At 36.8% G+C, this 18,042-nt stretch overlaps 2 protein-coding genes and 1 pseudogene across 3 annotated transcripts; 2 read left to right on the top strand and 1 right to left on the bottom strand.

Annotated features, from left to right (window-relative positions):
- Positions 1 to 600: 600 nt before the first annotated feature.
- Positions 601 to 3,603, top strand: LOC116000263 (phosphatidylinositol 4-kinase gamma 4). 2 transcript variants are annotated; one of them, XM_031240308.1, is made up of 3 exons: positions 601 to 964; positions 1,426 to 2,815; positions 2,999 to 3,603. In XM_031240308.1, exons 2-3 carry the CDS (start codon positions 1,469 to 1,471, stop codon positions 3,386 to 3,388), a joined length of 1,737 nt encoding a protein of 578 aa, XP_031096168.1. In that variant the 5' UTR covers positions 601 to 964; positions 1,426 to 1,468; the 3' UTR covers positions 3,389 to 3,603. The 2 variants fall into 2 exon arrangements, with proteins under 2 accessions (XP_031096168.1, XP_031096169.1); XM_031240309.1 differs by having other exon boundaries at positions 1,215 to 2,815.
- Positions 3,604 to 4,738: 1,135 nt separating this feature from the next.
- Positions 4,739 to 5,999, top strand: LOC115997898 (GDSL esterase/lipase At4g10955-like). Its single transcript, XM_031237317.1, has 2 exons — positions 4,739 to 4,927; positions 5,041 to 5,999. Exons 1-2 carry the CDS (start codon positions 4,845 to 4,847, stop codon positions 5,591 to 5,593), a joined length of 636 nt encoding a protein of 211 aa, XP_031093177.1. The 5' UTR covers positions 4,739 to 4,844; the 3' UTR covers positions 5,594 to 5,999.
- A 3,618-nt stretch (positions 6,000 to 9,617) lies between these two features.
- Positions 9,618 to 17,589, bottom strand: LOC115999614 (annotated as a pseudogene).
- Between the last annotated feature and the right edge of the window lie 453 nt (positions 17,590 to 18,042).

The raw sequence follows: 18,042 nt of genomic DNA, 5'->3' as shown, positions 1-18,042 counted from the left end.
AAAACTTTTTTAATTGGAAGCAGCTTGATTTACTTCTTTGTAGTTATTTATCAATAAAAGTCACAAGAAAGATTTCATCAAGAGTGCACTTTCAAATGACTAAAGTCGGCGAACATTTGCTTGATTCACCTTCTTGTAATTATTTACGCACTAAAGTCATAAGACATGTTTCAGCTTTGAAAAATGATTTTTTTTTTAATAAAAAAACAGGGGCGCTTTTCAGGGTGACGAAGACTAATTGTGCACATAGTGTATAAGCAGAGATGGAAATTAAGGATTAATTAGATTATTCGCAATTTGAATAGGGATTTTGAGGAGTTAGAACTATTCGCAATTTGAATAGGGATTTTGAGGAGTTAGAACTAGTTTAGATTACAGTTAAATGAAATCTTAATGAATAAAAATAAATAAATAAAGGGGTGGTTTTGAATTCAAATTCATTCGTTGCATACCCATGATGTCCTATCGTGGTCCAACTAGGTGATGTGGCCACGTAGTTTTTCTGACATGTCGGAATGCTGTTGGTCCAAAAACGTAAACATAGGCATCCAACATGTCTTGGTGACAAATGCTAAAGAAAGAGAAGAGATTCTACGGCACAATGCCACGGTCCAACAACCCAGTACCTTAATCTTGCATCCCAAGTAATATGTAAAATCTTCTATCCATTTTTAGTTACATTATTTACTCCGCATTTTAAGTTTTTAACCCTTATTTTAAATTGGGGGTAAAGTCGCCGCAGAAATCACCAGCACCGTCAAGATCTCCCATTTCTTTGTTTCTTGTCCTCAAAGACAGCAGCTTTAGTTTATTTATATATATATAAGGATTTGTCTGGCAGCTGTTCTTCATCCTCAAGAAAATTCCCAGAGAATGACCATGAGATAGGAACAAAAAAAATCTTATTTTTCTTCAGTTTCTCCCTGAATATCCAAGTTTTTTGCTTGGATCTCTCAGCATTGTGGTAAGAAATTCTGTTTTTTTACCGCTGGGTTTTGGTTCTTTACTGTAATTAATAATTATCTGTGCTCTAGGTAACTCTTCTCTTGCTCAAGCAGTCAAACCCCCAAACCTTGCTTATGTACTTTGAACCTATCCTTGATTGGATAAGTGTGTTTAGCCCTTTAGGAAATGTTAAAAATTGAAGCTTTAATCTTTATCTGCTTCTGTATTTGGTAGATTGGATTCAAATTGGTTTCTTTGATTTTGCACAGTGGGAGTTCAATCCCAATTTGGGGATGGGGGAGCTATTAGCTTAGATGATTGTATTATGCTTAAATTTTCATGGAATTAGTGGTTGTCTGCAGCTTTAGTTTTGTGGGGATTGAGGTTTCAGGATTGCTTGAGGTGGTTTTTGATAGTTTATCAGTGATATGTTAGATTGAGTGGAGATTGTTGAATCTAATACTTGAAATGGGTATACAGGAATAGGTAGAAGAAAGGAGAATCTATAGTGTTTTAGACCACAATGCCGGTTGCGAGTGTTGCAGTAAGCCCTGTGGTTGAAGAACATCGTATGGATCCACATGAGCTACAGTTGAACGAATCGATTTTGATTTACCTAACTGTTGGCGGGACTGTGTTTCCGATGCATGTTCTTGGGTCGGATTCGATTGCTTCTGTGAAACTTAGGATCCAGAGGTACAACGGGTTCTTTGTGAAGAAGCAAAAGCTTGTTTGTGGGGGGAAAGAATTGGCTCGGAGCAATTCCCTAGTTCGGGACTATGGTGTCACTAACGGGGATGTATTGCACTTGGTTCTCCGCCTATCTGACATACAAGCGATCACTGTTGAGACTGTGTGTGGGAAGGTTTTCGAGTTCCATGTGGAAAGAAAGCGAAATGTGGGGTATGTGAAGCAGCAGATTGCTAGGCGGTGGGAAGGGCTGTTTGATCTCAAGGATCAGGAATTGATCTGTGATGGCGAGGAACTCGAAGATCAGAGGGTCATAGACGATATTTGTAGAAGCAAGAATGCTGTGCTTCACTTGTTGGTGCGTCGATCAGTAAAAGTAAGGGCTAAGCCTGTCGAGAAAGATTTTGAAGTTTCTATTATAGCCCGGGAATCAGATGAAAAGGTTGATGATATCGTGGAAAATCCCTCGGAGAAGCTTCGGGTTGTTGCTGTCAAACCCGTGCAACAAGATTTCATCTTGCAACCACTGACTATTAACCCAGAGATCACGCTAACACCAGAGATTAAGCGGCTAATTCGTGACACTTTTGAAGGTTTGAAGGGCGGTAACCAACCGATTAGGTCTTCTGAAGGATCAGGAGGGGCATATTTCATGCAAGATTTTTATGGTCATAGGTACATCTCTGTTTTTAAACCAATCGACGAAGAACCTATGGCTGTAAATAATCCCCACGGGCTTCCCTTGTCGATAGATGGGGAAGGGTTGAAGAAAGGCACGCGTGTAGGGGAGGGGGCACTAAGGGAAGTCGCGGCTTACATTTTGGATCATCCAAGGGCCGGACCACGCTCAATCCATAGCGACGAGAAGGGTTTTGCTGGGGTTCCCCCGACAGTAATGGTCAAATGCCTGCATGAAGGGTTCAGCTATTCACGTGGATATAAGTATTCATCTAACAACATCAAAACCGGGTCGCTGCAAATGTTCATGGAGAACTCTGGAAGTTGCGAGGACATGGGTCCCAGCGCTTTTCCAGTGGAGGATGTACATAAAATCTCGGTGTTGGACATACGGTTGGCAAATGCAGATAGGCACTCGGGCAACATTTTGGTCCGTAAGGATGGTGAAAAAGGGCAAGTTGTGCTTATTCCAATTGATCACGGTTATTGCTTGCCCGAAAGTGTAAGTATTCAACTCTTCCTCGCATTTACTTGTGCCTTACATGATGTATAATGCATTTGATGCCTCCTATTATGCAATAATCGTTACCTTTCTTTAGCACGTAAAGAAATATTTATCCCCGCTTGAAGGGAAAACGATTGAAGAAGACAAAATCCTCATCGATCTACCCCTTTGTTTATGCAGTTTGAAGATTGTACATTTGACTGGCTTTACTGGCCTCAAGCAAAGCACCCGTATTCACCCGAGACAGTCGCCTACATAAACAACCTCGATGCTGACAAGGACATCGAGCTTCTCAAGTTTCACGGGTGGGAACTTCCTCTTGAATGTGCACGAATACTTCGTATCTCCACTATGCTTCTGAAAAAAGGCGCGGAGAGAGGGCTTACCCCTTTCGCCATCGGGAGCATCATGTGCAGAGAGACAATAAAGAAGAAATCCGTGATCGAGCAGATTGTTGAAGAAGCGCTCGAGGCCATTCTCCCCGAGACAAGCGAGGCAGCATTCCTCGAATGCGTTTCATCAATCATGGACCGCCGCCTCGAGGAGCTGCCAGAGTCACAGAAGAAGTAAATTAAACAGACAAGTACTAAGATAGATAGCTTATGCATATGTTTTAACTTATTGTGGGTGAAGGATAAACAGTAAATAGTAGTGTTCCATGCTTTCACCTGTATATTGTGCTCAAGAATTGTTCATTTCTAGTGTCTGAAATGTCATATGTATTCATCTGTCCAACAATAAATTTTTTCAGGTCATTCAGTATGTAAGCTCATCCTCATACTCAATCTTTGGATGTGTGTTATTTTTTTTCATTGTGATTGTTTAGTCTGTACTTCCCCTCACATTTTCACTAAAACAATCATAGCCACAAGAAGAGGAAAACTCAAAACAAAACACAAATAAGCAAAATGCAATAAAAACATAAAAGTTAACCAGTCTCCTAGAATCAACCTTTGCTAATGTCAACACAACACCATTCCCGGGCAACAACGCCATTTTAATTGCAGTACAAAACAACAAACAAATACCCAAAGTATTCTGGGGTTATCGATTCACAGGGAATGAGGTGCTAAGCACTAATTCGGATTGGTTCTTACAAACAAATACCTAAACTATTCCAGGGTTATCGATCCACATGGAATGAGGTACTAAGCACTAACTCGGATTGGTTGTTGTGAAGCTAGTTCAATCGAATGTAAAGGATATGGATCAGATCTAATGTCCATCCCTTGAACCAAACTAAAGTAGAAAAGTAGTTCTATCCCTTGTGAAGGGAAGAATTGCACTAAAGTACCCGGTGCTACTTCTATGATCTACCCCGAGTGTACTAACCCGCAAGTTCTATACTCCTGTAGTATGGAGGAATTGCACTAAAGTGCCCAGTGCCACTCCCATAATCTACCCGAGTATACTAACCTGTAAGTTCTCTACTCCCGTAATTTACAAGAAGCAATTGCAACAGATGAAATAACAGGCTGGATTGTGTCAGAATAGCTACCCAAAAGAGCACTGACTGTGATTTGGTCTTGACAATACCAAATCGTATGACATGGATTAGGAACCGTGCGTTTGACATCGCTGGCTCTTTAATTGTGCCATCAATATAACCAACTAAATCCAGCCCCACGAGTGTACAATGAATTTGACGATTTCAAACAAGAAAATTATTAGTGGTAAAAATATATATATATATATATATATATATATATATATATATATAAATAATTGAAGGACCAAATATTGAATCGTTCAAAAGTGTACAAGTTGGCTCGGAACTGGGAAGTGAAGTGTAAAGTCAATGATTGGTAAACACGCCTTAGTAGGTTGACATTAAAACCAGTAGGTCAAAATGAAAATCAATGTTTCTATATATAGCAGCATGCATGCATATATCTAAGCATGCAATTAAGCTAAGCCTTCAATTCAATTATCTCTCACTGCACCCATTTCGTCTTCCGCGCGCTTAGCTTATAATTATCAGATCCAGAGTTGCATTGTCTCCGGTGAGGAGGGAATTGGAGAAGCTATGGGAGCTCTGAAATTCATGGCGTCTAATAAGAGGAAGAGTTTCAATGGTGCCGGGCCAACACATCTTACTACTGTTGATTGGTATGGATGATCCTCTAATTTGGAGCTATATATATATATATATTTGATTTGTTGAGAGTTTTGAAGTGGGCGGGATGATATATATGACTGATGTACTGTGTTGTTACATGCAGGAGCAACTCTAGTCACCGGAGCTCCGTCGCTGCGTGCTTGGTGGAAGGTGTGTACAGTCGCGAAGAAGAGCGCCAGCAATGCTGCCACGGCGGTGACGGCGGCGATGGTGCTCTTGCTTCTTCCGCCTGGTGGGAGTCCTTCGGCTTCCAGTTAAACCAGGTGCTGATAGATGAAAAAGATAAGTCCATCTTTGGCGCTGTATACGAGCTGAAACTTTGGTCCCAGGCTCAGGCTCAGGTCGAGGCTGGGAAACCCCAATCCCCAAAACTGGTAATTGCATTTCGGGGAACACTAATAGAAAAGAAGAGCTGGTTACAGGATATTAGACTGGACCGCTATATCGTCCAAAACAAACTCCACAAGAGCCACCGCGTCCGTGACGGATTGGAGGCCGTTCAGGCTGCGGTTTCCAAGGTCGGGGCCGAGAATGTGTGGTTGGCCGGACATTCCTTAGGATCTTCAATCGCATTGCTGATCGGGAGAAACATGGTAAAAATGGGTTACCATTTGGAAACCTATTTAATTTGTTCAATCCCCCGTTCGTGTCGCTGATCTCAACGCTGTTAATCAAGAGCGTCGCCCCGAAGCTCCAGGAAGGGATTCGTTTGGCCCACGCAGGCGTCAAAGCCGCAATGGCCGTGACGATGAGTATTGCAAACAAGAAGAAAATTGTGGAAGACGATGAAGAGTTCAATCTACTGTTGCCATGGATTCCGCACTTGTTCATCAACTCATCGGATCCCATTTGCGCTAAATACCTGGAACACTTCAAGCACACGGCCGCCGGAGAAATTGGACGGCTTGCGGCAAAAAATTCAGTACGGTGCATGCTGGGGAATGCGATTGGGAAGGATTGTAAGCCGTCACACCTCATTCCTTCTGCTTATCTCACCATTAATTCGAATGGTTCGAAGAGGGAGGCGCACAATCTCAGCCAGTGGTTGCACCCAGATTTGAAGGTTGATCACAAGTTATCTCAGTTATGAATTGGAATTGAACTGACCAATCAATTTGTTCTTTTTTTTTTTTTTTTTTTTTTTTTTTTTTTTAAACCTGTTTTTTGCGTCAGAATGTCATATGCAATCCCTTTTTGTATTTTTTCTTCTAATTGTAACATAAAAATTTTGATTTATTAGCTATTCAATATTCTTTTATTTAAAATACCTCGCATGCCTTGGGCCCCCATGTATCCTTCATGGGGCTCGGATCCTCTATTTGTCTTGGGCTGACGGTTGTTATGCCATGGACTTATGTCCACCTTATAAGATGAATGCGAGTTCATATTCACAATTTCATAACTCTACAACAACTCTATGTTCAAAAGTTGCCTCCCACTTTCTTCCATGTAAGAGTGTACACCAGATGCCACTAAACCACAAGGTCTTTGGCGTCCAAAAAATTATATAATATAACTGTTATAGCATAATGTATAAAGAATTAACAGAAAGAACATACATGAATAAACAATATAACTTAGATTGCGACTTATTATTATTATTATTATATAACAAATTAAATAAAATGTTCATTTTCATGAAAATGAACCGAATAGAAAAATATAATTGTTTGACCTTCAGACAAAAAATAGAAAATTGAAAAAAAATTCAAACAACACTTCTAGGTTTCCAAACAGATATTTAATGAAACTTTTAATTGAATAATATCAATGACGGATTCTAGATGGTAAAAACAGACTAGAAAATAAGCTTTTTTTTTTTTTTTTTGAAGACAGAAAATAAGCAATTTTCATTTTTAAATTCCACCAAAGTTTCATAGTTATCCTAAATTTTAAATAATTATAGGTGTACATGCTATTGAATTGAGAGTGAATTAACTGAACTAACTAAAGGTACAATTCTTCAACTGCAACACATACTTAAGTGTAACTCTTTAGTACCAAATTTTTATGTTTAAACTTTATACTTCAAATATATTTTAACGACAAATATGTCATTTTGGGACAATTATTTTGTTAGAGTTTAGGAAAGCATCAAGAATAGAATAGTTAAAACGTTAGCAGTTAGATTAGAATTATAATGGTTAGGAATTGCTCCTGCAACAACACAGTTATATGTAAGGTTGGTTTGGCTGTGATTGAATTGAAGTCAAAAGGTTTTAGATAGATTATGTTAGCAATTGTGGGTGAAGGATAAACAGTAAATAGTAGTGTTCCATGCTTTCACCTATATATTGTGCTCAAGAATTGTTCATTTCNTTTTTTTTTTTTTTTTTTTTTTTTTTTTTTTTTTTTTTTTAAACCTGTTTTTTGCGTCAGAATGTCATATGCAATCCCTTTTTGTATTTTTTCTTCTAATTGTAACATAAAAATTTTGATTTATTAGCTATTCAATATTCTTTTATTTAAAATACCTCGCATGCCTTGGGCCCCCATGTATCCTTCATGGGGCTCGGATCCTCTATTTGTCTTGGGCTGACGGTTGTTATGCCATGGACTTATGTCCACCTTATAAGATGAATGCGAGTTCATATTCACAATTTCATAACTCTACAACAACTCTATGTTCAAAAGTTGCCTCCCACTTTCTTCCATGTAAGAGTGTACACCAGATGCCACTAAACCACAAGGTCTTTGGCGTCCAAAAAATTATATAATATAACTGTTATAGCATAATGTATAAAGAATTAACAGAAAGAACATACATGAATAAACAATATAACTTAGATTGCGACTTATTATTATTATTATTATATAACAAATTAAATAAAATGTTCATTTTCATGAAAATGAACCGAATAGAAAAATATAATTGTTTGACCTTCAGACAAAAAATAGAAAATTGAAAAAAAATTCAAACAACACTTCTAGGTTTCCAAACAGATATTTAATGAAACTTTTAATTGAATAATATCAATGACGGATTCTAGATGGTAAAAACAGACTAGAAAATAAGCTTTTTTTTTTTTTTTTTGAAGACAGAAAATAAGCAATTTTCATTTTTAAATTCCACCAAAGTTTCATAGTTATCCTAAATTTTAAATAATTATAGGTGTACATGCTATTGAATTGAGAGTGAATTAACTGAACTAACTAAAGGTACAATTCTTCAACTGCAACACATACTTAAGTGTAACTCTTTAGTACCAAATTTTTATGTTTAAACTTTATACTTCAAATATATTTTAACGACAAATATGTCATTTTGGGACAATTATTTTGTTAGAGTTTAGGAAAGCATCAAGAATAGAATAGTTAAAACGTTAGCAGTTAGATTAGAATTATAATGGTTAGGAATTGCTCCTGCAACAACACAGTTATATGTAAGGTTGGTTTGGCTGTGATTGAATTGAAGTCAAAAGGTTTTAGATAGATTATGTTAGCAATTGTGGGTGAAGGATAAACAGTAAATAGTAGTGTTCCATGCTTTCACCTATATATTGTGCTCAAGAATTGTTCATTTCTAGTGTCTGAAATGTCATATGTATTCATCTGTCCAACAATAAATTTTTTCAGGTCATTTAGTATGTAAGCTCATCCTCATCCTCAATCTTTGGATGTGTGTTATTTTTTTCATTGTGATTGTGTAGTTTGTACTTCCCCTCACATTTTCACTAAAACAATCAATAGCCACAAGAAGAGGAAAACTCAAAACGTACAAAACAGAAATAAGCAAAATGCAATAAAAATATAAAAGTGAACTAGTCTCCTAGAATCAATCTTTGCTAATGTTAACATAACACAATTCCCTGATAACGACGCCATTTTGATTGCAGTATGTACAAAACAACAAACAAGTACCCAAAATATTTCAGGGTTATCGATTCACAGGGAATGAGGTGCTAAGCACTAACTCAGATTGGTTCTTACAAACAAATACCTAAAGTATTCTAGGGTTATCGATCCACGGGAAATGAGGTGCTAAGCACTAACTCGGATTGATTTTTGTGAAGCTAGTTCAATCGTAACGAGGTTAAAGCAACAAAACTAAATAACCCTAAACTAACAAATGAAGAGAGATATAGAAGATGCAACGAATGCAAAGGATATGGATCAGATCTAATGTCTATTTCTATTTTTTTTGTTAACTCACGAGGTGTCTTGCTCTCATTGAGCCAACTAGAATAGCTACCCAAAAGAGCACGGACTGTGAGTTGGTCTTGACGATACCAAATCGAATGACATGGATTAGGACCTGTGCGTTCGACATCACTGGCTCTTTAATTGTGCCATAAATATAACCAACTAAATCCAGCCCCACAAGTACTGTAGAATGAATTTGATGTCTCCAAGCAAGAAAATTATTAGTGGTATATATAATTGAAGGACCAAATATATGCAATGATTGAAACGTTCAAAAGTGTACAAGTTGGCTCGGAAGTGAAGTGCAAAGTCAATGCTTGGTATGTAAACATGCTTTAGTAGGTTGACATTACAACTTGTAGGTCAAAATGATAATCAACATTTCTATATATAGGGAATGGTTCAGCTGGTGCTGGTATAATTTCTGGTGTTTTAAAAGGTAAATTTTCACGGTAAATTGTATAGGGATCCACAGAATAATTTATGTGGCGGAATGCCTAGCATCACTCATTTTAAAATGGTTTCGGACATCCTTATCTAAGCAGAAGGAGGAATGAGGTGTGAGGGCTTACAATCCTTCCCCATCGCATTAGCCACCATGCACCTTACTGAATTCCGCGCCGCAAGCCGTCCAATTTCTCCGCCGATCCTCTCTCTGTGCTGGAAGTATTCCAGGTATCCAGCGCAAATGGGATCCGATGGGTTGATGAACAGGTGCGGAATCCATGAGAACGGTAGATTGAACTCTTCATCGTCTTCTACAATTTTAATTTCTTCTTGTTTGCAATACTCATCGTGACGGTCATTACGGCTTTGACGCCTGTGTGGGCTAAACGAATCCCTTCCTGAAGCTTCGGGACGTTCTTGATTAACTGTGTTGGCATCAGCGACACGAACGGAGGATTGAACAGATACGTTTCCAAATGGTAACCCATCTTTACCATGTCAAAGCTATTGAAGATCCTAAGGAATGTCCCGCTAACCAGACATTCTAGGCCCCGACCTTGGAAATTGCAGTCTGGACGGCCTCCAATCCGTCATGGACCTAGTTGTTTTTGTGGAGGGTGTTTTGAATGATATGACGATCAAGTCTAATATCCTGTAACCAGCTCTTCTTTCTTATTAGTGTTCCCTGAAATGCAATTACCTGTTTCGGGGGTTTCCCAACCTGAGCTTGAGCTTGAGCCTGGGATGACGAAGGTTTGAGCTCGTATATGGAATGATCTTGCTGATCTACCAGCACCTGGGTTAACTGGAAGCCGAAGAACTCCCACCAGGAAGAATCAGGTGTAAGAATAAAAACTGAACTGAAGGATATGAAATATAGGATCTAACCTCCAGCCATAGTTATTTGTTTGATGATTGCCTGAACTGCTCCAGATGCTTGAGCTTCCTGATTATTTTTCTCTCACTTGACTCAACTCCCTCAGATGGTGTATGAGACTTAATATCAAGCAGTGAGGGGATTAGATGGCTTTATATAGTTGCATTCCATCAATGCACTAATCCTGAAATTTTCCACTTTAATTATTTGCACCACTAATAAGGACAAAGACATATTAGTGGATCCCTAATTTAAGGTGTTAGTGGATCCCTGATTTAAGCTCATAGTGGAGTTAGTGGACTCACACTTTTGACATTTCAGTCTTGTCCTTACATTCTCCCACTTGGTGCAAACATTAAACTTAAAGAATAGAATAACACCAACCATAATGATATGTTTTCATTAGTGCGAATAATATCCATTATGATCAAATGCAAACTGCCTTCAAGCTCTTAATTAGGAAACTAAAAAACTTTATGAAATAAACCATATGTTTATTTCAAGTCCAACTGAAATATTTTCTCAATGAATTTAGAGTGTACATACTAGAATGAGAAAATTTCTGAATGCAAAAGAATTTCATTAAAACTGAATGTATATATACAAATTACAAATTGGGTGAAAGTCCCATCTTTTCAGCATGATCCTTGAATTTAACTGTAGGCATGCCTTTAGTCAAGGAATATGTTATTACCAACTCAGTACTGATGTGCTCAATGACCACAATTTACTTTTTAACACGCTTCGTTATAGCTAAGAACTTTATGTCGATGTGCTTAATTCGACTCCCACTTTTGTCGTTCTTAGTTAGGAAAACTGTAGCTGAGTTGTAACAATAGATTCTTAATGGCTTAGATACAAAATCCAAAAATTCTAAGCCTAGAGAAGAAATTCTTAAGCCATACACCTTATGAAGTGGCCTCAAAATATGAAAACGAACTTGGCTTTCATGGTAGAAGTAGTTATTAAAGACTGTTTAACACTTTGTTTAACACTTTTCCATGATATAGCCTTACCAGCCATAATAAATATGTACCCTGAAGTTGATTTTTGAGAATCAATATAGCCAGCAAAGTTCGCATGATAATATCCAATGACATCTAAGATATTTTCTTAAACCCAAGCTTATAGTTTTTAGTATCTTTGAGATACGTTAAAACTCTTTTACAGCTTTCTAGTGGTCTTTGCCTGGATTATGCAGGTATCGTCATAACATTCCGAAAACAATGTTTGGTCTTGTACATACTTAAATGTATCCAAGACACCCAACTGCTTCAGCATATGGAATGTCCTTCATGGACTTCTCCAGGTCAATTTTAGAACATTTATTCAAACTTAATTTATCTCCTTTTGTTATGGGAGCTAGAGTTGGTGAACAATTCTAAATCTGAATCTTTCCCAAACTTTGTCTATATGGGTTTCTTGCGATAGATCAGTATGTCCCGGGATCTATCCTTATGAATTTTCATGCAAATGACATAAAATGCATTACCCATATCATTCATATCAAAGTTCTTAGAAAGGAATTGTTTCACGTCATGAAGTATTCCCTATCTCCAGTAGTAGGTAAGATATTATCCACGTATAAAACAAGGAACCAAATTTTACTCCCACTGACCTTTTGATATATATAATGGTTAAAGGTATCTTCAACAAAACCAAATGAAGAAATAACCCTATTAAACTTAATGTACCATTGGCGGGAGGTTTGTTTTAAGCCATATATGGATTTATTAAGCTTACATACTAAATTCTCATCACCTCTAGAAGATAAACCTATAGGCTGTTACATAAAACTTCCTATTCTAGATATAATTTTCACATCCATTTGTTGCAACTTAAGATTAAAATGTGCAACTAAAGCCAAAATAATTCGAAGAGAATCTTTCTTTGATAAAGGAGAAAAAGTCTCCTTGTAATCGATACCTTCTTTATGAGTGAATCCCTTAGCAACAAGCCTGGTCTTGTATCTCTTAATTTACCTAATGAATCTCTTTTAGGCAATAGCCTTAGCCCCATTAGGTAACTTAACAAGATCCCAAATTTCGTTACTCTTGATGAAATTCATTTCATCTTTCACGGCTTCTTATCACAAATTAGATTATGAATAAAACATGATTGGTGAAAATATTTCAGGATCATTTTCGGCTCTAATGTCAAATTATTGTAGATACCAATAGTGAGTTTTATGACCGCAGGAGATAATGAAGGAATACTGCGCATAAGTACAACTCTATTGGATGGCATAAAGGGTGAGAGGCGAAATGATCGAAAGTAGGAACTAAGTTCTTAAATTGATCTCTCCCACTAATTAAGTCATCTTCAAGAAACTTAAGCACTTCTTAATTGATTCCACAATTCTAGTAGTATGTGATGGACAATAAAACTTATAACCCTTAGAAGATTGTGCTTATCCAAAAAAAGAAAGCACTAATTGTCTTTGGGTTAAGTTTCTTTTCATGTGTATCTACCATAATATTTACATCCCTCATCAGATCCAACTATTTGTATTTGCTTCTCGCATTGGTTTTCAATTTAAGCTTTAAACAATTTAAAGACATCCAATGCTTCATACTTATTATGAAGTAAATACACATAAGTAAATCTTGAAAAGTTTATCAATGAAGTAGATGAAATATTTCTGACTATGAACATCCATATCATGACAATATATGTCAGTATGTATAATTTCCAACAATGTTGAACTTCTATTGGCACCTTTCTTTGACTTGTTTTTCTGCTTACACTTAATGTAGTCAATACAAGTCTCAAAATTAGTATAGTCTAGAGTAGAAAGTACTCCATCCTTTACTAATATTTTAATAAGCTCAAGGGAGATATATCATAATCTCCGATGCCATAACATTGAGGAATTTTTGTTAATACTACAACGTTTGGTACTAGTTTTAGCATTTAAGGAATTGTAAATTGGATTGTTTTGTAAGAGAATATGATAAGGACCATTAAACAATGTACCTTTTCCAATACAAGTAGAATTGTGAAACAATTGAAAATACTTGCTGTGAAACTCAAATTGGAATCAAAATGGTACAAGGCTTGAAACTGAAACCAAGTTTCTAGATAAACTAGATATATAAAAGGTCTAATCAAACCATTTACAAAACAAATCCATTTTCTTAATACTAAAGTATAAGTCCTAATTGCTTCAACTGGTGAGCCCATCTTGTTTCCATATAAGATGGTTCACTTACTTCCCATTGGTTGTTTCAAATTTTGCATATCTTGTAAAGAATTTGCAATGTGGATAGTTTAACCATAATCAATCCACCAATGAATTAGTATTAACATTTGACATACTAGATTCATGACATACGAATGAGGATAGATTACCTTTCTTCTTGATCCACTTGATGCACTTTTTCTTCATGTGCCCCTTCCTTTTACAGAAGAAACACTTATGCACCTTCTTTATGCTATCTTGAGAAGGAATTTTGTTTTTCCGCTTAGCTTTTGAAGTGGAACCCAAAGATTTGCCAGATTTAGATTTCTTGTGTGCTATAGCCAGCATGGTACTATCACCCATTTCATTCACCAATCTTATTTCTTCTTGAGCACACATGGTCATTAAATCAGAAATAGACCATTTTCCCTTATGTGTGTGATAAGAAATTTTAAAGGGTTGATATGGTGATGGTAGGGTATTCAAAGCATACTACACCACGAAATCATTTGCCATGTCTACCCCAAGAGTTTTGAGTTGAGCCACGATGTCCTGTAATTCTATGATGTGCTCACGCACACCTTTAACGGAAGTGAGGCGGAGAGAAGAAAATCTCATAATAAGGGTGCTAGCGAAAAAATTTTCTAAAGTGACGAACTGGTCGTCAATAGTTTTAAGTAATGCTCGGACATATTTATGCTTTTCACTAATAAAACCTCGAATCCCATCAGATATTTTCACCTTGATATACATTGTACTGAGCGAATTGGACCTATCCCATCGCTCATATAACACAATGTCATCTTGGGTACTGTCTTTAGTGGGGACCGGTGGTTTCTCATTATGTATAGCATAGTCTAAGTCATTCCACCCTAAATTAAGGAGAATTCTTTCTTTCCATATTTTATAATTGTAACCCCTAAGTTTTGGAACTTCAATGTTCAGATTTGTATGATTAAGAGATTGAGATGCTGTAAGGAAATAAAGGCTTGGTTAAAATTTTCGAGGCAAAATATAGAGAGAGAGAGAGACTGAAGTGCATATTGTTACCAATGTAAGTTATGCAAAAGATAGATTCGTATGCCATAAAAATTGCCTGTGGGCGAAATTTTTACGCACAATGAATCCATCAGGCTGAATGGTGGAAACAGAATGGGTACGATTTTGATTTGATTTTTCCACCCTTAATAACAAAACTATTAAACTATATGCCGATACATAATTGCCTGTGGGCGAAATTATGATCATAACTTGATATTTTATCCTGATTAACCATATAAATATAACAAAATTGCCTGTGGGCTAAATTTCATTATATTACATATAATTAATCACAATTGATATGTCTAAAACTTTATGTGATCTAACAACTTAATATATAAATTTAATTGATCAAGGATGCTGTGGCTACTCCTCAATTAATTAAAATTATAAGATCACTAGACATATTATTGCCGATCTTTATGTGATTAAACTTAATAATTTTTAGTCAATTAAAGATGCTGTGGCTACTCTTTAATTAATCAAGAGCCTAACAAACCAATTAAACCAAATTATGATAGACAATCATTAGGTATACTCCCAGGAAAGTTGGTAGGTGCTAAGGCTCCTTTAAAAACCAACTCCTTAGACAGAGTAGCGTCGCAAGGGGACTAGTAGCAATATGGCTGAAGGCACTATGGCAGTTTCAGCCAGCAAGGCGTTTTAAGCCAGGGCCATATAACTAGTATTCCTCCCCAAGAAACTTCCCTAATTCATGCGTTCTCATATTTGAAGTAAAATCGTTTGAGAGATCTATAAGATTGTGAGTTCACCTATGGATAAGGCTTTTAATGGGGTGAACTTTCTTGGGTTCTTTAATGTGCCCTTTAAATAGACACAACTGAAGAGTAATAATATGCTTAATCTATCCTTAAAGGCACTAAATTCACCTAAAAGGCACTATATCATGCATAATAAACATTTAATTCAGACCTAGAAGGCTCTAAATTCATCCTTAAAGAACATGCTTTTCTAAAGGAATAATTATAACAGTCAAATAATTATTGCAACAAATATACATATAGCATGCTCAGATTATGCATATTATCAACTCATACTTCATAATTAAATTTCAATACTGAAAGCAATTTAATATAACTCTCAATATTAAATTAAAATCAATCACAAATGTAAACTTAATATTTGTTCAAAATTGAATATAATTTAATAGTAAATCAATGAGGAATTAAATTGAACAATTAAATATAGAAGAAGCTCAAATATGATGTAGGAAAATACTATAGCAAGCCCATATATAATTATAGTGAGCCCAAAAGTTAAAGCATGTCCAAATGACTTAAACAATCTAAATGAGCCCAATTATAATGAGAATTTCAGAAATTGGGTTCGTCCAAGAAATTGGAAAATTAATCCAATCCTCAAATTAGATGGGCCCAATATTTACAACAAGCATAAATAGTCCAAATAGGCCCATAAAATTATAAAAGGAAGCCCATAATTCTCTTTAACAAATTGCAGGTTCACACAATTATAATCCGTCATCAATGCTTATTCTTTAATCCATTCAACCATTAGGCCCAACCAAAAGAAATCCTTAAGTAGTCAAGATCTTTAGTTAATTAATAAGCCATGAACCCTAACAGCATCATCATTATTTCATCCGTAGCCAGACAAAAATAGAGAAAGTGAGATAGAGGCGATCAGGAGAGAAACGCAGTCAACGCCACTACCGAGCCTCATCGTCACCATCCGTTGCCGCCCATCGTCCATCGCCGTCCTTAGCCAAGCCAGCGTCGCATGAAGGGCAAGAGGAAAGCAGCGGCATCGCAATCGCTGCGTCTCCGTCCGCCCGGTCGCCGGCGAAGCCAATAAGCAGCAGCGGCGAGTTGGGATGGCCAGCCGCGTCAGTGCCATCGTCCGCGACCACCAACACTGGTGTACTCCACCGCCGTCGCGTTGCGCCGCCGTCACTCCGCCGTCGTCGTCCACCGAAGGTTGCCGGCGTCGATTCCATTCAAAGGCAGTAGGTTTATTTTATAACATTTATTTCGAAATTGGTTCATTCATATTTCGAAAAACACATAACAATATTTTCTAAAAATATTTCGAATAAATTTTCATGTATGTATATACACATATGAAAACTAGATATAAATGTATATGTGGATACGGAAAATATTATTACTTAATATGCAAATATTGAGCAGAAATTTGCTTCTATATGTGTACATATATTAAATCCAAATATATATGTACTGTAAAAGCAAAGCACAAATATATATGTATGCTTTTAATATAATAAATATATTCATATTGCATACACATTCAAACTAATAACTAGGCGGAGATTATATTTTGCTCTGATACCAACTGTAAGAATAAAAACTGAACTGAAGGATATGAAATATAGGATCTAACCTCCAGCCATAGTTATTTGTTTGATGATTGCCTGAACTGCTCCAGATGCTTGAGCTTCCTGATTATTTTTCTCTCACTTGACTCAACTCCCTCAGATGGTGTATGAGACTTAATATCAAGCAGTGAGGGGATTAGATGGCTTTATATAGTTGCATTCCATCAATGCACTAATCCTGAAATTTTCCACTTTAATTATTTGCACCACTAATAAGGACAAAGACATATTAGTGGATCCCTAATTTAAGGTGTTAGTGGATCCCTGATTTAAGCTCATAGTGGAGTTAGTGGACTCACACTTTTGACATTTCAGTCTTGTCCTTACATCAGGAGCTCCGCCGTCGCCGTGGCGGTCTCTTTCGAGATTGTACGCTCCTTGCACCAAGCACTCCGCGACGGAACTCCGGTGACCGGAGTTGCTCCTGTAATTGAAGGAATCATATTCATAAGAATATATAGGAGATTAAATGCATGCATAACAACTAATTAATAGAATTATTGAACTTAAGTACGAACCAATCAACAGCACTAAGGTGTAAAGGGCCGGCCGGCCTGATTGAAAATCCCTCTCTCAGCTCGCACGCCATGGATTTCAGAGCTCAATCTCTTCTTACCTCCTCACCGGAGCAACATACATATATATACAGATTACAAGCTAGCTCGACGATTAGATTCCCGGTCAAGGGCTTAATATACGCGTTTTACGTCGACTCTCAGAAGCCCAAATGGGTGGGAGATAAATATCTGCACTCATTCAAACCTTCAAAACTCTACAACTTGGCTCCGAACTAGGAAGTGATCTCAAGTGCAAAGTCAATGCTTGGTAGGTTGACATTAAAACCCCCAGGTCAAAATCAAAATTCTAAATAATTGTAGCTCTCAAATATTATTTCTTTTATTAAAAAATATAAATTTGAATAAATTTTTTCTCAATGTACAGAAACACAAATAGTTAATACCACCCTAATGAGGCTCAAACCCATGACCTCTGGTCACATTTAAGAGAACCCACTAGGCCACAATTTCATTGACTAAATAAA

The sequence above is a fragment of the Ipomoea triloba genome, chromosome 12, assembly GCF_003576645.1.
Source record: "Ipomoea triloba cultivar NCNSP0323 chromosome 12, ASM357664v1".
Taxonomy (NCBI): domain Eukaryota; kingdom Viridiplantae; phylum Streptophyta; class Magnoliopsida; order Solanales; family Convolvulaceae; genus Ipomoea; species Ipomoea triloba.
This window is presented reverse-complemented; position numbering and strand designations above follow the sequence as displayed.

Coding starts and splice junctions, on each gene's coding strand:
- LOC116000263 (XM_031240308.1), top strand. CDS start 1,469: ATGCCGGTTGCGAGTGTTGCAGTAAGCCCTGTGGTTGAAGAACATCGT. Junction 2,816..2,998: donor GTTATTGCTTGCCCGAAAGT/GTAAGTATTCAA, acceptor TTGTTTATGCAG/TTTGAAGATTGTACATTTGA.
- LOC115997898 (XM_031237317.1), top strand. CDS start 4,845: ATGGGAGCTCTGAAATTCATGGCGTCTAATAAGAGGAAGAGTTTCAAT. Junction 4,928..5,040: donor CATCTTACTACTGTTGATTG/GTATGGATGATC, acceptor TGTTACATGCAG/GAGCAACTCTAGTCACCGGA.